This window comes from Chrysemys picta, chromosome 21 (genome assembly GCF_011386835.1).
Source record: "Chrysemys picta bellii isolate R12L10 chromosome 21, ASM1138683v2, whole genome shotgun sequence".
In the NCBI taxonomy this organism is placed as follows: domain Eukaryota; kingdom Metazoa; phylum Chordata; order Testudines; family Emydidae; genus Chrysemys; species Chrysemys picta.
The window spans coordinates 20093109-20116936 of NC_088811.1; the positions used below are offsets into that span (position 1 = coordinate 20093109).

The following is a 23828-nucleotide window of genomic DNA, read 5'->3' on the forward strand; positions in this document are numbered from 1 at the left end:
GTTTACCCTACAAAGTTAAGTTGACATAAGTCAACTTGCATTGATCTAGTTATGCATGTGTCTACACCAAAATTTGTCTCCTACTGACATAAGCACCCCATTATAGCAATGCAATAACACTACCTCCTCATGTAGCGCAGAGCCGTGGTTGACCTATTTAGGTTGTTGCAATGTGAGTGTAGACACTGCATTAGTTGTGTCAACCCTAATAGTCTTCTAACAGCTGTCCCACAATGCCCTGGTTCCTTCAACAGTGACCACTCTGGTCACACTTTTGAACTCCACTGCTCAGGGGGGTCACTGTGACACAGAGGATCCTTGGCAAAGGGTCCCCTCTTCTTTGCAAACAACTCTCACCTCAGACCTGACAAACTCGCTACGCCAAACACAGGTTTTGAAGGATATTTATTTATATAAAGTAACATGTAAGGTAGCTACAGAATGCTTGTAACTTGTCAAGATTCATAGTCAGTGTGAGATGCATGTACAGGTAATATTTAAGAAATAATGTAAATATACTGAAAGTCTGCTTTATGGACTTAGAGTAAAAGTTAGTTGCCGGGATAATATGTTTCTGCGATAGCCCATTCAGGCAGGAGGGAGTTGTCACCCCACCCTGGTTAGCCAGTGATGCAATGCAAGGTTCAATTGCTCGTCTTGCGCCATTGTAAGACTGTCAATGGAAACCCATCAGAGACATCTGGAACAATTGCAAGAATTGAGGTTTTAAAAAAAAGAAACATTACAGGTGAGTCTCATCTTACGCGCATTTAACATGCGCAAATTCAGCTTTGCGCAGTCGGCAAAAAACAAAACAAAAACAAAACAAACAAACAAAAGATAAAAATAACAATTTTAATACTGTACCTGTAGTGCGGGCGATTCCGCCCACCATTACTCTCAATGTCATTTTGACTATACGCAATTTTCGCTTTAGGCGCTGACAGCGGAACGTAACGCCAGTGTAAGATGAGACTCGCCTGTATAACATACAGGGGATCACCCTGTCTATAAATAGAGACCAAGACTGTTTCAGTGTAATACAGAGGGGGGAAAGGCCCTCTATATCCTTTCACTGAGGAGACACCTTGGGAAGCGGGGATGTTTGCATGAAAAACTGGATCCTGGTTCTTGAGAAGCCAGCCACCTCTGCAACAGAGTGAACTTTGGTCAGGAAACCTACTTTATTAGATAGGAAACGTAACTATTAATAAGTATAGACTCAGGTTTGTGTTTTATTGTTTTGTATTGTAACTGTTTGCTTCCACCACTCTCTTGTTTCTAGGTAACACTCTACTTTTGTTTTATTATAAGTGCTCACATGTGCTGTGTAGTTCACAGGAGTGGTGATTTCAGAGGAAACTGGTAAACTGGGGTACACTGCTTTCTGGAGGGTAAAGGATCTGGGATTTCTGTGAGTAGCCCATGTCAGGGGCTGGATATCACAGGGGAATGATTCAAAGGGACTCATGGACAGGGTGCACCTGTTGTTAACTTGCAAGGTGGAGACAGGGCTGGCATAGACCAGAGGAGAGTGCTTGAGTGTCTGAAAGGCTGGTGGTGTCAGGGAGCTGACTCCCAGCCCCCACTCACTGGAGGCAGGGGGTAACAAGGTGACTCACAGTCCTGGGTACCCTGAGAACTCTCACAGTCACAGAGACTGCAAGCCGCCCCCCCCCTTAAACTTTCCCACATTTTGAAATACTTTTTCCTGACTGCCCACCTTGGTGAGCACACCTAGCAACGCACCTTGGTTGCGTGCATCCCACCATGCCAGCTCCACTCACTCAGTTCTACTAGACATGCTCCTGCCTGGAACAGGCAAGAAGTCGTGGATCTCCTTGGCCTGTGAGGAGAAGAGACTGTGCAAGCCCAGCTAGGGACCAGCCATAGAAACATCAACATCTATGTGCAAATTGCACAGGGGATGCTGGAACAGGGTCGTGACAGGGCTCAGCAGCAGTACCACACAAAAGGGAAGGGAACTATGCCTGGTGTACCAGAAGGTGAGGGAGGGCAACAAGAAATCTGGTGCTGCTGCATAGACCTGCCGGTTTTACGACAAGCCACAAACGAGTGTGAACCAACAGATGAGTGTGAACACTTTAGAGGAACCCAAGGCCAAGACCCCCTGCCACAAACAGTGAGGAGGATGACGAGGACAGCTGCCGGAGTCAGGTCAGTCCCAGCGGGAGAGTGCAGATGGGCCCATGAAGTGATGGGCCCACTGATGAAAGGCAAGGGAGCTCAGGTAAGTGTGCACATTCATTATTCCTTAAAATGGGGTTTTTGCTTTTCATTTCCCTGAAACCTCATTTCTCTTCCTCCCTCACTCTTCCCCTTCTCCTGCTCTCCCTCCCCATTTAAAAATGGGGCCCCTCCCATCCGCTAGTTTAGAGAACAAGGTATTGAGTTTTGATTGCTTTACTGCTATAATGTCACACAATAAAATGTTAGGAATAAATTCTAAGAGTAGAATGGCCGGCCCCTTATACATTCCACACTAGAGCAATGTCCTGTGCTCAAGCAGAGAGAGACCAAACAGAGGTAGAGTTGTCAACCACTTGTCATTTCTTTGACTTTTGGGGCTAGTCCAGGGGGACCATGCAGAGCACTGTGTTTATCTGAAGAGGGATGTCCCTTTTATCCTCTTGAAAGTTGAACAGAAATACTCTGCAATCCGCTCCCGAAAATTTCTAGGGAAGACAACCTGGTTTCTTCCACCATGATAGGAGAGTATCAGGGGTAGCCATGTTAGTCTGTAGCCACAAAAACAACAAGGAGTCTGGTGGCACCTTAAAGACAAACAGATTTACTTGGGCATAAGCTTTCGTGGGTAAAAAACCCACTTCTTCAGATGCATGGAGTGAAAGTTACAGATGCAGGCATTATTATACTGACACATGAAGAGAAGGGAGTTACCTCACAAGTGGAGAACCAGTGTTGACAGGGCCAATGATATCAGGGTGGATGTAGTCCACTCCCAATAATTGATGAGGAGGTGTCAATTCCTGGAGAGGCAAAGCTGCTTTCAGGACCGGCCCACAACATTTTGGCACCTGAGGTGGGGAGCTCAAATGACGCCCCCATGCCCCATCACTTGGGCCAAAACTTTGAAAGGTCTCAATTCTGCCTTCTTCCTGTTCTACTCCTCTCATGGTACTGCTCTGCTACCTACCCCAATAAAGGAGAACTAACAACTTAAAATGCCTTGTTCAAAAATTTTAAGTAACACTTAACTTTCAAATGCCTGAACAGCAAATGTAACTTTTCTGGTCTGCATGGTAAACACTGGCATTTTAATCTCTTTGAATAATCCAAATGGTGCTTTCTGTGCCTTTTTTGGTTGCAAAGATTTGAACTGCTTCCTGCTGAAGGTCCACAGTCTGGGCCAGCTCATGCTCTATTGAGATGGTTGCAAGGTCGACCAGCCTCTCCTGTGTCATTGTGGAGTGTAGATGTGTTTTTATTAACTTCAGCTTGGAGAAGCTGCGTTCTCCACTGGCAACTGTTACAGGAAGTATTAGAAGTATGCGCAGAGCAACAAAAGCATTTGGAAAGAGGGTGGTCATCTTACTTGTGCACATATATTCCAGAACAGCCTTTGGAGTTGATCCTGCTGACATGTATTTTGAAAGGGCTTTCAGTTCATCACCTAAATTACTCGCATCAATATCGCGCATGTCATCATGTGTCAACACTGTCTCTAGTACCCTGCATTGCTGGTGTAGGTCTTCTTCAGGTATAGTGAGGAGTTTTGGAATATCATACAACATCCCAAATATACTGCTGTATTCCTTGAGCTGCATGAAACGTTCTTCAATTGACTGTATTGCACAATCTAGCACCTGGTTAAAGAATTCAACTTTGAATTGTTGTTCGGGGTCTCCTATGGGATTATCCCATGCCTCATAATCAAAATGTCTTCTTCTTCGGTGACTCTTGTATTCTTGAATGGGTGGGAAAATAGCTTCAGTGTGAAGTTCCTCTGCCAACTTCTGTGCACTCTTCAGAACGTTTTGAAATCCCTCATCTGACTGGTAAGACTGTAGGTATGACTTTGCTTTGTCCAGTTGTTCCATTGCTCCAGATATATCAAGGTCAACACCTTGGAGTCTCTTGCTTACAACATTTATTTCTAACAGTATGTCATGCCACAACACTAAGCCACACAGAAATTTGAAGTTATGTATGTTTCTGGTGATTCCATTTCCCTCTGCCACTGTTCTCCCACAAACAGTTCCTGTCATAGCATTATCCTCCATAATGGCAACTATGGCATCATCTATCTTCCCAATTTGGTGTTTGATAGACTTTATCGCCTCCACTCGACTTTCCCATCGTGTGGCACTCAGTGGTTTCAGTGTCAGAGAGGATGTTCCCAGATGTTGCTTCAAAATTTGCCATCGATGAGTTGATGCAGAAAAAAACACATAGATGCTTTGAATTACATTAAAAAATTCAGCAGCCTCACTAGAAGCTGATGCTGCATCACTGACCACCAAGTTCAATGAATGAGAACTGCATGGGACAAAAAAAGCTCGAGGGTTTAACTCTCGGATCCGTGTCTGCACTCACTCCTCTGTTCTTTCCTCTCATGTCGGCACCATTATCGTAGCCCTGACCTCTCATGTCAGCTATCGCAATTCCTGTATCTTCCAGCTTTTTAAGAAGCACATTTGTCATACCAGCTCCTGTAGTATCATCAATGTCAATAAATTCTAGAAAATGCTCTCTGACAGTCACCATTGCAGGGACATTTTCACTAGGTTCTGTTGTTGTTACAAAATGCACCATTAAAGTCATTTGTTCCGTATGGCTGATGTCAAATGTGCAGTCCAGAATAACAGTAATATCTTGCTGACTTCAGATCTGCCACAATCTTCTGTTTGACTTTTGTTGCCAGTTACTGTATGATCTCATTTTGAATTGTTTTTCCAAGGTAGCGGTGTGCGTACATTTCTTGGGTGGTGACTCTTCTTAGATGCTCCTGGAGTATAGCATCAAACTCAGCCATCAGCTCCACAATTTTAAGGACGTTTCCATTCTTTGGCACATACAGCTGATCTGAAGTGCCACGCAGTGCTAGGTTTTGGGTAGCAAGCATTCTCACAATGGCAATGAGCCTTTTCAGAACATTTTGCCAGTAAAGAAACTCTGATGCAATCTTCTCTTGATGCTGATCATCTGTGGTGGTCTTTAACCTTAGTCTCATCTCAAGCTCTTTCCACCTATGGAATGCTCTCTAGTGATTTGCTGCCTTCTCATGGCATGCCAGATTTCTAGCCAGATTTTTCCAGTCCTTTGTTCCTGTAGAACCCAATGTGGCTGGAACATTAGACTGGAAGAGTTTGCAACAAAAACAGTATGCAGCATTCTGGGTTTTTGAGTATATAAGCCATGGCCTCTCCACTTTGTCACCATTGGGGATTTCACGCCAGTAATGTGTTGGATGGAAACTTCTATTTTCACTGTCTTTGGGGAACACGAAGTTTTTCACTTGCTGTGGCCCATGCAGTACAAGGAAGTCCCTCAGGCTACTGCTCAAGTGGGTCCACAGTCCTGGATCATCTAGACTTAAGGAACTAAACTCAGCAGCAGCTGTTTCTTGCGCCTCCACCACACTCTTCTCTGATCTACACTTTTCTTCAGGAATGCGCAGGGTTACATCCATTGGAGATGGAGATATGGATGCTGCAGTAGCTGCCAGGTCACCTGCGCTCTGACTAACTGGAAGTTCAGGCGTCTCCTCACCACTCACATCCTCACTGGGGCTGAAGGCTCACCGTGAACATTTGTGTCTATGTATCTCAGGAGAGCTCCTTCCTGCTGAGATAGAAAAGCTTCTTTTACTTTCTTTCTTTTTCTGAATGCTGCCCCAGAGGGGCGTTCTCTTCTTTCACTCAGGACTGCTGTTCTGTGCCAGCTAGAGTGTCTCTCAACACTCAATTGAAGGGGACAAATAAGCAGGCTGGTAGCAGGGCCTGAGTGAGGGAAGATATCAGCGTCTTAAGGGCCTAACTGGCTCCTACTACCTCAATTCACTGCCTGTTCTCCTCAAGTGGGTTCAGGGAAGCAGCAGGAAACAGGAAGCTCCCTGAGAAGCTGGTGTTAATCAGTCCAGGCTCTTGGGGGTGCTGGAGAGATACATAAGAGGTTCCTCCTCCTCTCTCTCCCTGCAGCTCCTGCTGCTTTCTGTTCTTCCCTCTCACCTTTTCTCCTGCCTCTTATGTCTCTTGTGCCCTCCTTCCTCCAGCACAGCACTCCACCATCTCTGTGCATCTAGAGCAGTGAGAATACATATGCACCAGCAGCAGACACAATTTTCTACACTCTGGGTCTTAGTGGCGCCCCCCCACAGTCTGGCACTTGTGGCGGCCGCCTCAGTTCATCTCATGGTAAGGCCAGCCCTGTCTGCTCTTGTAGTGAGCCAGCCACTCCCAGTCTCTATTCAAGCCCAAATTAATGGTGTTAAATTTGCAAATGAATTTTAGTTCTGCAGTTTCTCTTTGACATCTGTTTCTGAAGTTTTTTTGTTTAAGTATGGCTACTTTTACATCTGTTATAGAATGTCCAGGGAGATTGAAGTGTTCTCCTACTGGCTTTTGTATGTTACCATTCCTGATGTCCGATTTGTGTCCATTTATTCTTTTACATAGAGACTGTCCGGTTTGGCCAATGTACGCGGGAGAGGGGCATTGCTGACACATGATGGCATATATAACATTAGTAGATGTGCAGGTGAATGAGCCCTTGATGGTGTGGCTGATGTGGTTGGGTCCTCTGATGGTGTTGCTAGAGTAGATATGGGGACAGAGTAGGCAGTGAGGTTTGCGACAGGGATTGGTTCCTGGGTTGCTGTTTCTATGGTGTGGTGTATAGTTGCTGGTGAGTATTTGCTTCAGGTCGGGGAGCTGTCTGTAAGTGAGGACTGGCCTGTCTCCCAAGGTCTGTGAGAGTGAGGGATCGTTTTCCAGGATAGGTTGTAGATCGTGGATAATGCGCTGGAGAGGTTTTAGCTGGGAGCTGTATGTGATGGCCAGTGGTGTTCTGTTATTTTCCTTGTTGGGCCTGTCCCACACTACTCTGTGATGAATTCAGCTGGCATCATTGCAGTCAACAGGCTAGTGGAATATGGGCGTGGTCAGTTTCAGGACACCACTAGCAGCTGGATTTGCTCAGGCAACAGACTCAAATGTTGCAGAACATTGTTGACCTACATGTCCAAAGACCCTGGCCTCAGCCACCTTTCCAGTCCTTGGAGAACCCCATGGTCACTGCTCCATACACCCCAACCTCCCAACATACCATGTGGCACTGCAGTATACCTCCTTACCCCTACCAATCCACGCCGAACGAAAAGGAGAACAATAGCTGTGTAAAAAACCACAGGCCAGTGTATAAGTAGCCTACTACACTGTAGTAGCTTTTAGATACATGGACATAAATGTTCACTGTTTATTTCTATTTTCACTTGAGATTTTAATGTATGATTCACCCTGTTACAGTCTTGGAAGAAGTTTTTTAACCTTGTATGCATTTGTCTGCAGTTTAAATTTGTTCCCTACATCTTTACATACAATAAAGTTCTCTTTTTGGAAACCTGGAGTATCTTTATTAGTTTACACCAAACACTGCAGAATTCATAGCCAGAGGCTTTTACACCTCACAGATATCACAACAGGCACCTACAGCTCTGGGACGTTTTTCTCACTAAGATCCAATCTAGTGAGTAAATGCCACCAGCGTCCCTTCCGTCTACCAAAAGCACATTCCACCGTCCATCTGTACCTGCTGAGCCGGTAGCTGAATCCTTCTCTGGTGCTGTCGAGGTGATCAGTTTACAGCATGAGTCAGGGAAGCAAGAGGTAGGCTGGGTCCTCCAGAATAACTATTGACATTTCAGCATCGCCAATGGTAATTCACTGGTCAGGGAAGAATATCCCATCTTGCAGCTTTTTGAAGAGTCTTGTGTTCTTAAAGCTGCGAACATCATACACCTTCGCAAACCAGCCCGCACTGATATCAGTGAAGCATCCCTGGTGATCACCCGTGCTTGCATCACCACGGAAAAGGATCCCGTTCTGCTGACATACTCAGGGCAAGGTGGGCTGGTGCCAGAATTGGGATATGTGTGCTGTCACCCCACTGCAGTTAGGGGACCCCATTCCTGAAAATCCATGCACTGGTTCCTGCACGTTACCGACAGTCACAGTCCTGCGTAGCGGAAGAGCTTAATGGCTTTACACAGCTGAATGGCAACAACCCCCATGGTGGATTTTCTAACACCAAACTGACCGATAGCTTCCAGAGCTTTCCACTGTCATTGCAGCTCGCATGTTGGTGTCCCTGCACCGGAGGGCTGGGGTGAACTCAGCACACAGCTGCAGGAAGGTGGCCTTTCACATCCAAAGGTTCTGCAGCCACCGCTCATCGTCCCACATCTGCACCAGTCAGCATCCATTGCTTGGGCCCAGAAGCAGCAGCCCACTGTGTGTAGCTGCTCCGTGAATGCCAGCTACAATCTGGCATTTTTTTTCAGTGTCCATTAGCATCCAGTTATCGGGCTCAAACATTTCCACATCTTTCTCATCACAATCCCAGCTCCTTAGAGCTAGTAAGAAGTGCGCTGAACTTGGCAGGGTCCCTGCTCCTGTCAGACAGATGGCTGAGATCGAACAGCATTGCACGGAACTGTGGCAGTTTTCACAAATGGCATGAAAATTATGGGCTGGAGAAAGTGGCAGGGTGGAAACTTGACCCCTCGCTCCCAGAAATCCCTTGGCAAATCACTGATATCCCACAAAACACTGCAAAGATGTGGTACAAGGCATTGAACCAGTGGTGCAATGCATACTGGGATAGCTACCCATGGTGCGCCATATTTTACAGTGAGGCAAGCACTTGTGGAGTATATCTGCACAACAACTAGACACCGCACCTAGCCCTTGCCGGCTGACTTGGGCTGTGGGGCTGTTTCATTGCTGTGTAGACTTCCAGCTGGGCTCTAGGGCCCTGTGGGGTGGGAGGTTCCCAGAGCTGGGGCTGATTTCGTTGGGGATTGGCCCTGCTTTGAGCAGGGGATTGGACTAGATGGCTTCCCAAGGTCTCTTCCAACCCTAATCTTCTATGATTCTATGCAGTCGGAGCCTGGAAGCCTACCATCTGTAACTTTCACTCCATGCATCTGAAGAAGTGGGGTTTTTTTACCCACGGAAGCTTATGCCCAAATAAAACTATTAGTCTTTAAGGTGCCACTGGACTCCTTGTTGTTTTTGTGGATACAGACTAACAGGGCTACCCCCTGATACTTGATACCCAGCAATGAAACAGCCCAGCAGTGGAGGTCTAGTTGCTGTGTAGACATATTCTTAGTGATTACAGGCAGTGCTAGTGGAAGCACCCAAAAAGTGTGCATGCACCTAAGTGACGTACAAACCCCCAGTGGCTGTAAGCTGACCGTACATCACCGGAACCTGGTAGCCTAGCTAGCCCCATGTCTTAACCGCTCACTGCAGCACTCCTGCTTTTCCTTTGGGGGGTCCCCGGTCAACCCTGGCGTGTCAGCGAAAGGCGGCTCTGAGCGTGCAGCAAGGGAAGGTCTCACTTCTTTCAGGGGAGCGAGCAGGTGTAGGAAAGGGGGAGAGGGAAATGCTCCTTCCCTCTTCCTCCCCACACCTGGCTGTGGGGAGGAAGGGAACCGCAGAGCTCCGGCAGCACCAGCCCCTGGAGCACCGGCAGTCAGGGGCCGATCACAGCCCATTCCCGCGGGGTTCCCCCAGCAGCCCCGGCCCAGGGCGCGGGCAGGTGGCTCCGGCATCCACGCTCCTGTTTAGTTTCCCCCTTTCACAAGCCAGTAAGGACCCAGCGCCCCCTCCCCTGTGCCCCAGCCCGGGAGCGGGGCCGGGCAGGTCCCACCCCGGCTGCAGAGCCGCTGACCGCCCCCAGGGCCGGGCCCCGCCACTCTGCGCCCCGCGGCCGGTTCGGGGCGGTGCGGGCAGCGCCGGCCGGCTCCTGCCCTGCGGGGGCGGCCCCCTGGCACCGCCGCGCTGCTGCCCGCCCCCATCGGGGCGGTCGGGGGCTCCGCGCAGCGCAGCGCCGGGCTGGGCAGGGAGCACGGAGCCGCCTGCCCCTGGGCTCCGGCGACCAGTGCCCGAGGGACTCGCCATGGCCAACGCCGGCTTGCAGCTGCTGGGGTATTTCCTGGCGCTGGGCGGCTGGGTCGGCACCATCTGCAGCGCGGCGCTGCCCCAGTGGAAGCAGAGCTCGTACGCGGGGGACGCGATCATCACGGCCGTGGGGCTGTACGAGGGGCTGTGGATGAGCTGCGCCTCGCAGAGCACGGGCCAGGTCCAGTGCAAGCTACACGACTCGCTGCTCTCGCTGGACGGTGCGTCCCCGCCGGGCCGGGCAAGGGGCGCGGGGCAAGGGCCGGGCGGGAGCCGGGGGGCGCTCCGGGAGAAGGGAAAAGGGGCGCTCCGTGCAGGTGCAGCCCAGGTCCCGTGCCCGGCCGCTCCCGCCGGACATCGTGTTCCGGCCACCGGGGGCAGCGAGCTGGAGCGGGCAGGGGTCCGGCGGGAGCCCCGGGGCGAACGGGACCGGGCGCGCTATACAGCCCTGCCGGCCGGGCCAGCGCCGCTCAGAGCCCGCGGGCAGGTGGGGGTGCGGCTGGGGGCACGGGGGGACCTTTATGGACCTGCCAGGCTGGGGCGGCGGCAGCTTGTTTGCTTGGCCGGTGGCTGCGGCAGGCCCCCGCGGTTCGCTGCCCGGGTAGGACTGGCCCTGGGTGCCAGGTCCCTGCGGCGCGCTCCCTGCCATGGAGAGCAGCCCCCGAGCAAGGAGTTGTTATCCCCGGGGGGAAGCGCAGGTTTAGGGAGCCTGACCCTGAAGCGGCTGGAGGAAGCCGAGGGGGCGGGTCCCCCGGCGGCGTAGGGAATGGGGGGGGTAGATTGACATGTGCCTGTATTGCCCCCATCTCCGCAGTGTCCCGGCACCGCCCGTCAACTAATGGGTTTGTCCTCACAACACCCCTGGGGGGCAGGGCAGGGCGGTTATCCCCAGGGTAGAGATGGGAAACTGAGGCCCAGATCCCCCAAAGACCCACGGTGGGAGTTAGGTGCCTAAACACCTTTGAGCACCTGGACCTATGGGAGTCTATGGCACAGCCAGGAGCAGAGACTACCCCAAACCTTCCCCTGGTCAGACCTGCCTGGCTGAGCTCAAATGCCAAATCTCCCCTTTCATCTGCATTCACCGCGGGCCCGAAGAGATCTTGGGGCGGGCGGACGGACTGACGGACACAAAATGTAGCTGGTGCCCAGATCAGCCCCTGAAACAGGGAAGCGAAAAGCTCGGCCTGGCTGGAGACTTTGTTCTAGTTCAGAAAGCGCCGGACCCGGTCCCTTTGCCTCTCGCCTCTGGCACAGGCTGGGTTTTGCGCTTCGGCCCCAGCATCCTACGGCTGGTCTCCACTGGGAATGTACATCGGCGTGGCTGTGTAAAGCCACACCCCGAGAGACGTGGCTATGCCGGCCTAACCGTGGTATAGACAGCGCGAGATCGAAGGAAGAATTCTTCAGACCACCGCCTGCGGAGAGGCGGCTCATCTGACGGGAGACGCCTCCTGGCGGTGTAGGGAGGGTCGACACGGCACAGCTGCAGCCCTGCGTGCCGCAACAGCATTCAGGGTAGCCAAGCCCCTAGCGTGCAAGGAAAGGGGGGAGTTGCTTGGGCTCCAGCGGGAGTTAATTACACGGTTATAACACGGCAGATGGGGCCCGGAGCGAATTGGCTACACCCGAATGAACAGCTCAGACTGGCCCACAGCAGCCGCTTAGCGGGGGAAATCGCAGACCCCTTCCTAGGAGCCAGCGAGATGCCAGGTTTACAATGGAAACGAGCTATTTGTTTAAACGAGAAGAATTGAAACTAATTGTTCCCGAGTCCCTGACACAAGCCTGGGCTTAAAAATACCCAACAAATCCGGCCTGCGCTGCTGGGAGCGGCTGGAGATTGGAAGCCAGCTGGGAGGTGGGATTAGTTTGGTTTGCGGGAGAGGAGCGAGTCCGCACATTCTTCTCGGATCCCGGTAACTCGCAGCCCTTGCCCGGGGTCTCCTTCCTTCGCCTGTTCAGCGGCGCCCGCCGCCTGGTACGAAGCGAGACCAGAAGGTAAACGGGTGAAAACAGGCCGCGGGGGGGGGACACAGTCAGAGCCGATCAGAGCTTCCCCCGGGGTGTGGTTCACATCCCGCTTGTCAGCGTCCCCCGTGCAACCGGACACGGGCCACTTCGTCCAGCGGGAACTCGCCGGACACGGGTTCTCCTGGTCGCTCGCTTATGCCCCGAAGCGGGATTTTCCAGCCCGGTTTTCGGGCTGCGGGATAGGAGGCTGCCCCGGGATGGGTTCAGGCCGGTGTTAGCCCCAGGCTGAGCCCTGGCGAGCGGAAGCGGCTCCTCTCGCCGAGCACGCCCCGGAGCAGCTCCGGGCACTGGGCAACCGCGACCAGGACTTCGTCCTGTCCCCCCATTACATCGCCGTGTCCTGCAGCCTTCAAACGCGGCAGGGCGAGTCCTGGGCGCCCAGCTCCGCGCTGGGTTCGCATCGCATCCCGGCGCCTTTCCCCGCCCCGCACCTGGAAACGGGCTGGCGGCCAACGAGCGACTGAGCAGCCCGGGGGAGTCGTTCATGCGTCGGCCTGAGCTCGTGTGGTGGCCTGGGGCCTCTCCAGGAGTGACCCCGCAATCTACAGCCGAAGCTGTTGCCCTTGCTAGGTGACCAGATGTCCCGTTTGGGGGATTTTTTCTTATATAGGCGCCTATTACCCCCCACCCCGTCCCGTTGTTCACAGGTGCTGTCTGGTCGCCCTTGCCCATGTCCCCGTTTCTGTCTCACACAATGGCCAGTGAAGACCATGGGCCATGCCCCAAACTTGTCCATCTTTTCTGAGCTCCCAAGTGGACAGAAAGTACTTGGTGCCGATCCCCCCCTCCCCCCCCATTCCAGCCTTAACTAACTCAGCCCCTGCGGTTCCTTCTCCACCGATCGGCGCTGCCGTTCATCACCTGTTTTCTAGGCCACATTCGCGGCTCGTGACCCCCCCTGCCCCCTTCTCTCCACCTGACTCGGGCAGGTTTGAAAATCGACCCCACTTCATCGGTGTTCAAAACAACCGGGGCTAAAGCCCTGCGCACTGGGCTCGCGGGACACAGGGAGTGTCTGGAACAACCCGCTCCCGCGGCACTGTCCCAGAACAGCCTTTGCTACACCCCCGCACAGCAAAGCCCGTGTGACAGCAACCACAAGTGCGGGGCTGGAAGATGGCCGGGGTCGGGTCACACTGCGCAAGTTCAGGGGCCTTTTTATTCCAAGAGGGCTGCAGCCTAAGGCTTAATTCTGCCTTTCTAAAGCGAGATTTTCAAAGCTGCTTAGGGGGTTTAGACACGAAACTGAGTTAAGGTTACTGAGAAGTGGGCGTCCCAATCCAGCCCCCATGCCAGTGTGTGTGTGTTTGATCACTGCAGGTTTCTAGAGCATTCACCACTGCAGACTAGCAGATGCTCCTACCGGTAGGACAGAAGTGGCCAGCTGGCCCCACTGATCCTCACCCTGCGCGTAAGGGGGCAGGGTAATGAATGGGCTGTAGACACGGAAAGGGGGAGAATGGAAGGGCATAAGGGATAATACATTAGGAAAGTTGTCTTTCTCCTCCTGCATGGGGGCTCCACCCGATACCCAACTATTATCAAAGAAAATGGAAACATCCCCCTGGAAACCATCCAGCGACACAGAGCGGGGGAGAGGGAGGGCAGAGCAAACGCTCCCAGTGAAGGTTGCACTAAAGACACCTGTTGTGAAAGAAATCAGCTCCGGTGTCTTTAGAAGACTGAGGAGTTTGATGGACGTGTCTGTGCTCTGATGTGGGATGGGGGCCTCTCTGCAGAGCTGCGCTCCAGTACTGGAGCGATCCGAGGAGAGGAGAGGAGAGGAGAGGAGAGGAGAGGAGGGGGAACTGCATCTGGTCACAATGCCTGAGGCTAAATCCTCCCCCTCAGCCTCCAAAGCCCCCACTTTGGGCTGGGAGCTTGATGAGTGGGGGTTGGATTCTGGACTCCAGAGAGCAGCGTGGCTGGTAAGGAAGGATCCAGGTGCTTATGAAGTGACCTGATCGGCGGAGAACAGCTCCAGGATGGGCCATGATGGTACCACTGGTGCAGAATAGCTCCTCAGTGCCACAGGGCAGCAAACCTGGGGGAATGGCTCTTTAGATGCCACAAGGCAACATGGCCCCGGGAAGGACTGCTGGGCACCTCAGAACTGCTACCTAGGGACGCAAATAGTTGCACTCACCAGTGCAGGGACTTAGGAGGTGAGAGAATTGGAGGCACTGTTATTCCCTGGGGTGCTGGTCTTGTTGACCCTTCTCTTCTCTGGCTCTGGTTCTTTGCATGGTTAATCTGCTCTGCAGCACCAGTGACTTGCACTTTTCTTGCTTTGCAGTTCACCTCCAGACCTCCAGGGCACTCATGGTGGTTTCTATCCTCATGGGCTTTGTGGGGGTCATTGTCAGCGTGGTGGGAATGAAATGTACCAAAGTGGGGGACGAGAACCCTGTTGTCAAAGGCCGGATTGCTATGGCCGGTGGCGTCCTCTTCCTCATAGCAGGTAAGCCAAAGTCCGGGGCTCCCTGTACCCACAAACTCCCGCCATTTGATGATAGTCTGAACTTGCCTGCTGTAATATTGGTTAGCACTACCATGGGGCAGGGGATCTGATGACTCGTCACAGCTTCTGAATGGGCAGGTAGCCTCAAAGTTTACGTGAGTTATTTCCCTTGGGAGGGAGCGTGTGATCTCAAGCAGAGAGTTAATAAACATCCTCCTCTATTTCTAGTAGAGGCTATGCCTGTAGATACAACTTCTGAGCACAGGTGGGTATAGCAGTGTGGCCTCAGGGATCTGAAACCCGCCTATCCAGCCCACCCAGTGGTTCTAAAAGGGGGCCTCTTGTTTTAACTCTGGGAGATGTGGAAGACTGTAAGACAAGGGGGTGGGGTTTGGATAAGTGGCACTTGTGTCTAATGGAGCCGGCTGGCTTCTCCAGGGCGCACTGGCTCAGCTGAAAGCCCATTTAGCCACAGCCGTTTAGCACAGATGCATCAGACCTGCCTCTCAGCTAAGGTGGGAGGCCCAGCACTGAAACGGGCTGATGCCAGCCAAGGCTGGGATGTTTCATCTTGATTCTTTTGGCTTTGTCATGGGTTCTCCCTCAGAAAAATAGCATCTTCTGCTGCCAGTGATCCTGCTTGTTGGTTGAAAGTGTTCAGTGCAAGGTGGAGAATTAGTAAAGTTAATTCCATCCCCGATTTATGTACGGATGAGGCCCCTGGCTACGAACTTGTAACTTGGATTGAAAGCTCTTTGGGGCAGGACCACCTCTTTGTTATGTGTTTGTACAGTGCCTAGAATAATAGAACCATCCATGCAGGGCCGGCTCTAGCGTTTTTGCCGCCCCAAGCAGAAAAAAAAAAAAAAAAAAAGCCGTGTTCGCAAGCAGCGGCAGCTCTACCACCGCTTCATTCTACGGCGGCAATTCGGCGGCAGGGCCTTCGCTCCGAGAGGGAGTGACGACCCCGCCGCCGAACAGCCGGACGTGCCGCCCCCCTCTGCATTGGCCGCCCCAGGCACCTGCTTGCTAGGCTGGTGCCTGGAGCCGGCCCTGCATCCATGTCTAGGTCCGCTAGACACTAATGTAATAAGAAATGATACCCGAGACCAGGCTGGATGCTGCTGCAGGACCAGTGTTGGGTTGTTGTTAAAGTCTGATCCTATTTCATCCCAGGTGGTGTTTGGGATTCACCTGGAGCCAGTAGAGGTGGCAGTGTTGTCCGGGTCCCTCTCTCTGGCCCAGTCAGGTCAGGACATCTCTCAGGATTAGGCCAGAGGTCCCAGGAGATGATGGGGTGGCAGCCAGGATGGTGAAGCTTGCTTTGGTAGCTCCATCAGTTCTTTCCCTCCATCCCCCCGAAGTCTTTGTAAGGAACAAAATGTGAGTGGTGGGCAGGATAGCCTATCCGCTCATTATTTCTTCCACCAATTAGGTCTGGTTTCTGACGCACCGATTTTGGTTCATTAATTTTCAGACCCAGATTTTCTTGTCTACTAGGCATGATCTCAGCACATGGGTTATATCTGGAGGCCTTTTTGCTTGGACTAATTCAGTCTCTGTCTGGTTTTCTTGCACCTGTTTATAAGATTCTTTACTGAAAATAACGTCCCCTACTTTTCCCTGTCAGCATTTGTTGTTACAGGTTATGGTGACATCTGACGAACCTACATTCACTTCTTACAGTTAAACTCGCAATTAGGGTAAATGTGTAGGCCCAGTTATCACGACAGGATACCAGAACTGGCCAGTGTCCAATAATGGCCTCTTTCCTGCCCCATACAGTGGTAATAACTCCTCCTACTCATGCTTTATGTTCTCTTGTTTATATATCCAAGAATCATGTTAGCCCTTTTAGCTCCACTATCCACCATGACCCACTTTGAGTCTCTGCTTTCCAGGACACAATTCCCCAACCATAGAAGTCTGACCTATATTCTTGTTTCCTAGATGTGTGATTTTTGCCTTTGGCTGTATTAAATGGTTTACCAAGCGATCAGGTTGGGCTGTATCATTGACCCATCCTTGCCATTATTTACCAACCCACCAACCTTTGTGTCATCTGCAAACCTCATTTTTCTTCCAGAACATTGATAAAGAAAGTGAACAGCATTGGGCCAAGAACGGGTCCCGATGGAACCCACTAGAAACGTCCCTTATAAGCGATGATTCCCCATTAACAATTTCAGCGAAGGTCCAGGTGTTCTTAGAATGAATATTCTGCCATGCCTGCAGAGTCCAAATCTGTGCTCAGTCCTGTTCTGAATCCAGTCTGGAAAAGATTCACTTCTTTCCCAAGGTTAGAAAGCTGTCCCTAAGAACAGGAGAGACAAACCACCTTCTTCTAGTCTGGGATCCTCTTTGATTAGAGCATTTCGCAACAGGAAAGAGAACTAATTTGACAGTTTTGCCCCTTTATATTTATTCCTGCTTCAAAGGGATCTTGTCTCTTAAAATGACGGCCCAAATTCTGGTCCCAGTTCCACATGGAGTAACTCAGCTAATTTCAGTTCAAAGAAGAACTAGATAAATTCATGGAGGATAGGTCCATCAATGGCTATTCGCCAGGACGGGCAGAAATGGTGTCCTTAGCCTCTGTTTGCCAGAAACTGGGAATGGGCAACACGGGATGGATCACTTGATGCTTACCTGTTGTATTCATTCCCTCTGAAGCACCTGGCATTGGCCACTGTCGGAAGACAGGATACTGGGCTTTGGTCTGACCCAGTATGGCCGTTCTTATGTTCTTATTCACGTATGTAAACTGAAAGCATGTTTTAGCCCTGTCACATTAACTACCTGTTACTCCTATCTGACTAGCTGCCTCTTAGAATCTGCTTCCTTGTTTCTAAGCAACCTGGTGATGGTTTTAGCCCTTTATTGGAAAGTTCCTTCCTGCCTCATATTACATGTGTAATGATGGGTCTGCGTAGCAACTTTCACCGAAATAACAAAAGGTGTGAATGAAACCAGTGTTGTCATTTTGGGTCATGGTTGTCCGTAGACGAGCCCTGAGAGTCCAATTTAGTGTTACCAATGGAACTTCTTAGCCACAGAGGATGTGAAGAATAGAATATTAAAGGGCTCAAATATCTTTTAAAAGCGAATGACTGTATTAAATTGTAAAGTCGATGGTGGGAAAACATCCCCAAGAGGCCTCCGGATGCTGATTCTTTGGTTCTTGTTGTAATTCCCAGGTCTGTGCACCTTAACAGCTGTGTCATGGTATGCAACACAGGTGACCTATGAATTCTTCAACCCCAACACTCCAGTTAATGCCCGGTAAGCTCCTTTAAATAAATGGGCTGTTTAGGGGGAAGCCATTTTCCTTGTGTTTTAGCTCATTAGTGGCAATGTGACAAAGGTACCCAGCCACGGGCATTGTATTCAGAGCCTCGTGCCCCTGCCCATGGTGCCATCTGGTGCCCATTTGCCTCAGCCCCACTCCTCCCTAACCTCCTGATACAAATTTAAAGAAACAGTACACATGGCATTATCCCCTGCATTGCCCTGTCCTTTCCTGCCAGAGCCAGTCCGAGGCTCACACGACCCTACGCTCTCCTCTGGTGCTATTGCCCCTCTGTCCATGCCCCAGCAGTGCCAGCCCCCTGCCAATATGCCCCCATATATTCTCCAGGAGACTGTCACTTTGTCAAACAAGCCCCTGTTCTACCAGCAGCAACCTCCTGCCAGAGCCACTGCCCTGATTCTCCCTTGGACCTCGGAAGCCCGAATGGTCCTTTTCCTGTCACTCACTGTATCCATGTTTCAGCTGCTATTTCCCTGGAGGGGTTAGCTGTGTTTCCCTGGGTGGGATCTTTTGTTGCTGTTCTCTGCAGCGTCTCCCTCTCTGTCCTCACTGGGGTTCGCAGCTCTCCCTGATCTAATGTCAGCTGTGAATTCCCTTAGTTTGCCATCCAGGTCACCGCCTGTGCTGTCAACACTACTCCCGCCAGGGGAATCGTACAGCAGGGGACCAGGCGGGTCTCTTCCCCTTCCCCTTCATATTGCTTGGGATTTGTGACGTGTGAAAATGTTGAATACGCCCGGTTCCCTCCCCCACCTCCAGACGTTGTTGAAATCAGTCCATCAGCGGGTGCTGGCTCTGGAACCTGTCTGGCTTGTCTTCCTCTCTGTAATGCCCAGTGCTCCATCAGCCTCAAGGGATGAAAGCATTCCTCCCAATAGAGACAGAGGGCCACGTTCTACATATGTGCCCAAGTGGGGCGTCTGGGTGAGGTGTCGGTGTATGGGCATGGGGTCCCTTTCCCTCCCAGCCCCCGACAGAGGGGTGGAGCACCAGTCTCCCTTGTTTCCACCGTCTCTTTTCTCTCTCGCACTAGGTATGAATTTGGTTCTGCCTTGTTTGTTGGCTGGGCGGCTGCCAGCCTGACCATGCTGGGGGGCTCCTTCCTGAGCTGCTCCTGCCCCACCCCCACCGAGGAGAGGAGAGGACAGCAGCACTATAGGCAGTCACAGCCTTCAACAGCTAGGGAGTACGTCTGACCCCCACCTTCCCACCCGCCACCCAACGTTTCCCTTCCTTCTCAAGCATGTGCTAGAGACCGTGGTGTTCCCGACCACTTCGTCAGTGCAACAGAGACACTGGATTCTTCTCCAATGCTGCTTGGGCAGTCTTGGGTGGGCCTTCCCGAAAACACACACACTTCTCAGGGGCGTCTCCAATAGCCTGGGGGGCAGCTCCACTTACAGCAGAAGCATCTAAAATGTTCTTCTCGACATAGCTCTTGCTTCAGCCATTGCCAGGTTCTTCCCTTGCTAGCTCAGTCTATGCTGGCCTCACGGCCAGGTTTTTCACCGTTCCAGCATTGCTTGGCCCCTGCCATGTTGGCCAGCCACACAGTTAGACCACTGAAACATAGGAATGGCCAGGCTGGCGATGACTTGGGGCCATCTAGGCCAGTGTCCTGTTTGTGACAGAGGCGAGTCCCAGATGCTTCAGAGGAATGGCCAAAAACCATCATTCCTCACTGGGAAAGTGTTTCCCTAATTCCTGGCAGACACGGGTTGATTCACCCCATATACACTTTTAGCGTAACTCGTGGAAATGCAGCTATTATCTATATAAATGTCTGTTTTTAAAAGAGCTCCTAATACGTTCTCAATCTCCATGATATCTTGTGGCATAGAGTCCCACAGGTTGGTTTTGTGTTGTGTAAAAACAAGTCTTTGTTAGTCTAAATTTTGTTGTATTTTAATTTCCTTGGGTCTCCCCTCGTTCTTGTGTTTCCGAGAGGGTAAACAGGAGGGTCTGGCTGATGTTCTCTGGGCTATTAGTCACTTGAGATACTTTTACCACGTCACCTCTTTTTTACCTCCTAATCCTTCCAGGCCTCTGAAGGTTTAATTGCTCTTCTGTGGCCTTTTTCTGCTCTATCCTTCAGATGGCCTGGCTGAACCTGAACACAGTACTTCAGGGAGAGTCTACCCCTGATTTATATACTGCCATTACAGGTGTAGCAGCAGTGTCTACTAAGCTAAGGTTGCACCTTTATACACCCCTGTTCACAGACACCCGTGTTTCTGAAACTTTCACCTTTCAGACTGAAATTCTGCAGCTTTGGTTTACAAGTTTTTTGCAAGACTGAGCACCCAGAGAATTAGAAAAAAATCCACTCTCAATTATAGACAAACAATATTTGTTAAGTCTTAGAGCTGAACTGGCTGAGGTTTGACAACTGAAATTTGGCATGGGGTTATCCCTCAGAGAGCAGGAGTATCTGGCCTTGTTAGGGAGGAAAAAGGTTTTCATTTGGGGGAAGGGATAGCTCAGCTGGGCAGAGGGATAGCTCAGTGGTTTGAGCATTGACTAAATCCACGGTTGTGAGTTCAATCCTTGAGGGGGGCCATTTAGGGATCTGGGGTAAAAATCTGTCTGGGGATTGGCCCTGCTTTGAGCAGGGGGTTGGACTAGATGATCTCCTGATGTTCTGAGCATTTGAAAACTGGGTTTTGAGCACATGCAATACATTTGTTTTTCTTTTTGCTAAGTACATATCATAGGAAGGGTGTAGCCAACTTAGCCACATGCTCCAAGTCAGACTTTCAAAAGGGGTTTGTACTCAACAGCTCCCCCACGAACAATGGAGGATCCTGTCCCTCCAAAGGAGAACACTGGAATGCTTCTGAAATCTGGCCCTAAACATCTTAGTCCAGTGACTGCTCCAAATCAGTTCCCGAAACCGAGGGCCTAGCAAGACTAGCTCAGTAGGAGGGTGAGTTCTTGAAACTTGAGGTGCTGCTAAACTCCATGGGAGCACAGCTAGATGACAGAGCTTAGGAACCTGAACATCAAAGTGGCTGTAAAGTCTCCTGCGGGCTTTGAAATGTTTCATTGGCTGCTAACTGGCTTTGGAGACACAAATGGAAAAGGTGTCTGACGAGTGGAGTTCCTGAATTCTGATACAGCAGCAGGGCCCCTGCTCCAGTGCGGGCGAGGAACTCAGCTAAGTAGTCCTAGGGTGACCAGATAGCAAGTGTAAACATTTAGGACAGGGGGTGGGGGGTAAAAGGTGCCTGTATACGAAAAAGCCCCCAAAATCGGGATTGTCCCTATAAAATCGGGACATCTGGTCCCCCTAAGTAGGCCCCTTCTCCTGCAAAATGCCCCAAAGCTCCCTGTAGATCTCCAGGCAGCGCCCCCTCTCCCAGCATCCCGGCACACCCAGGTTACACCAGGAGCGTCAGAAGGAATATAGACTAAGTGTTCTCAGCAGCTGGCAGCCCTCGGTCAAGCCAGCTGGATTCTGGTAGTTTCAGAGAAGAATCTCAGCATTCAGAGGGCACCCAGCCAAATAGCTCAGGATTATAGAACAAACACAAGTTTCTTGCAGGTGTTTTGGAAGTGGAATTTTAAAATCCTGGAGATGGACCCATGTTAGGAAAATGTCACTAAGGTTGCACAGTTAAGCACTTAAGTGAGGAAGTGACAGTTGCCTGTGCAACCCTAACTCTGCCCCCTTGTGCATATACATTGATACAGTCGTTAACCACATCAAGTCCTACTGTATTTTCCAAATACAATATCATATCCTATCTTTTCTGCAACCCTAGATTTACATGTAGCCTCTTATACTACTGTGTATTACAGTCTCTGCATATGTGACACCCCTTATTTTAGCTGTAACATGTTGTCTAACAACAGAGTAATATTGAAAATGTCCTAAAGTAGATAAACGTTTAGGGTTAGATTGACTTTTTCAATGACTGTCAGCGGTGTTAATACACTTAATAGTTAATACAGTAATACGCTTAGCCGCTGGAAACACTCATGCTTTTATGCCAGCCCTCGAAAAATTGAGTTTTACAGTTTTCTGCCTAGTTAGAAATATATTGACAACTTTCAAATCAGTCACATACAAGTGTCAATTCTGTACTGATTCTCACTCACGACAGAAACAGCATAACAATATTTTTTAAAAAGTGCATCTAATACTCTGGAAAAGTAAAACTTGATCTTGAGGAAAGGTCACCTGAAAAATACAAAAGACAGACAAGAACTCTTTTTTAAAAAATGCTGTTAAGGCATCTCAATATGTTTATTTCTCTGAGAAACAGCTTGTGAGATACTGACATGTGGGCCCAGTTCTGGACCCCTTAGTCGCACTGGGTAGAACGTGCCCTCAGGACTAGTGCCATTGAAATCAATGGGAGTTAGATAACTAGTAGGATTTTCCAAGGTGCCTACCTACATCTTTGTGTTTAAATACCTTTAAAAATCTGGCCCTAAGTTAAAGATGGCCAGTGCCTCCCTGTGCTAGGGAAGCCAATGGCTCCCACGGAATTTGATTTACACCTCTACCTCGATATAACGCTGTCCTCGGGAGCCAAAAAATCTTACCGCGTTATAGGTGAAACCGCATTATATCGAGCTTGCTTTGATCCACCGGAGTGCGCAGCCCCGCCCCCCCGGAGCGCTGCGTTATATCGAGGTAGAGGTGTATTTACCCCCAGATGCCTACTTTGCATTTTTCAAAGTGGCGTTCTCTATTGTTACTTCCTGCCCACATTGCTAATCTCTGTAGGTCTCTTGGGGTTATTTCTGTTTACATGGTTCAGCCCTCCCAGTTTAGTGGTATCTGCAAATCAAATTAGTGTTTACGCCCTTCTCCAGATCATGAGATGAAGCTGTTTAAAGTGACTGGCTATAACATCAGCCCTCGTAGCCTCTAGACACAACCCCTCATATCATTAACTTTTCATTCTCCAGTTTTTAGGCCACAGGAGTGTGGGGTTTTTTTAATCTATTCCAAATTCAAACTAATTTTTCAATTGGAATTTTGTCAAACTATCAGGTGTTTTGCTGAAACCTGGGTGGATGGGTGCATTGAAGACTTGTAGGGAAGGTAGCAGAATGGTCTTTCTGCCCTATTTGCTGTTTTTTCTGCGTAACTCAGCACTAACAGCCCTCTCTCTCTTTTGAATTTCAGACCCAATGTAAAAATGTCTTCTTCACCCATCAGGGGAGAGCAGTGTTTATAGTCTGTCTTCACCCATCAGGGGAGAGCAGTGGTTGTTTGTCTGAACCCAGCTTATTGTGTTTCCTTCAAAAAAGTCCAAAAAATGTAAATGAAACTACTAGAGCAATGATTTAAAAAGAAACCTGTGATACATTTTCTGAAAGATCTTTTTATACAAAGAGTTACAAGAATGTTTTTATTCTTTTAATTTAAAATTGTATTAACTTTTCTATGGTCCAAAATATACTCAAGGGGAATTATACAGTTTTGAATTTCAAATGTCTTTTGATTGTTTATACTAAAAATCACAACTCAAAGGTTAATAAAATATTTTTGGTCTTTGCCATCTTTCTAAACGCTTGTCTCTCTTTCACTCTTTAAAATCGACAGCTCCTTGTATACCAACCCCCAGAAAGTTCTTGTAACCAGGCTCTGTACCTCTCAGGTGATTTGCAAATCCTCCTGTGGTGTTGTTTAAGGAAGAAGATTGCAACCTACACGTTCTTCCCAATTAGTTCCTGCTCCTGGTCTCCCAAGGTCAGAGTCCAGCCTCTCTCCAAGGCAGGAAGTTGAGATTTGTAATGGTATTTAGGCTTTGCTAGGCCTAAATCCCATTTTCAAAAGTGACTCCCCCACCGGAAGCGTCAGGGCTCGATCTGCTCCACTTTGAAAGAGAGTGGGTCG

At 50.1% G+C, this 23828-nt stretch overlaps 1 protein-coding gene across 3 annotated transcripts; it reads left to right on the forward strand.

Moving 5' to 3' along the window:
- The first annotated feature begins 9598 nt into the window (after positions 1 to 9598).
- Positions 9599 to 23500, forward strand: CLDN19 (claudin 19). Of its 3 annotated transcripts, XM_005281740.4 has the most exons (5): positions 9637 to 10390; positions 14500 to 14664; positions 17862 to 17946; positions 19008 to 19160; positions 23115 to 23500. In XM_005281740.4, the coding sequence occupies exons 1-5, from the start codon at positions 9652 to 9654 to the stop codon at positions 23164 to 23166; spliced, it is 1194 nt and encodes a 397-aa protein (XP_005281797.2). In that variant the 5' UTR covers positions 9637 to 9651; the 3' UTR covers positions 23167 to 23500. The 3 variants fall into 3 exon arrangements, with proteins under 3 accessions (XP_065430997.1, XP_065430996.1, XP_005281797.2); XM_065574925.1 differs by lacking the exon at positions 14500 to 14664 and having other exon boundaries at positions 9599 to 10390; XM_065574924.1 differs by lacking the exon at positions 19008 to 19160 and having other exon boundaries at positions 9631 to 10390.
- The last annotated feature ends 328 nt before the right edge of the window (positions 23501 to 23828 follow it).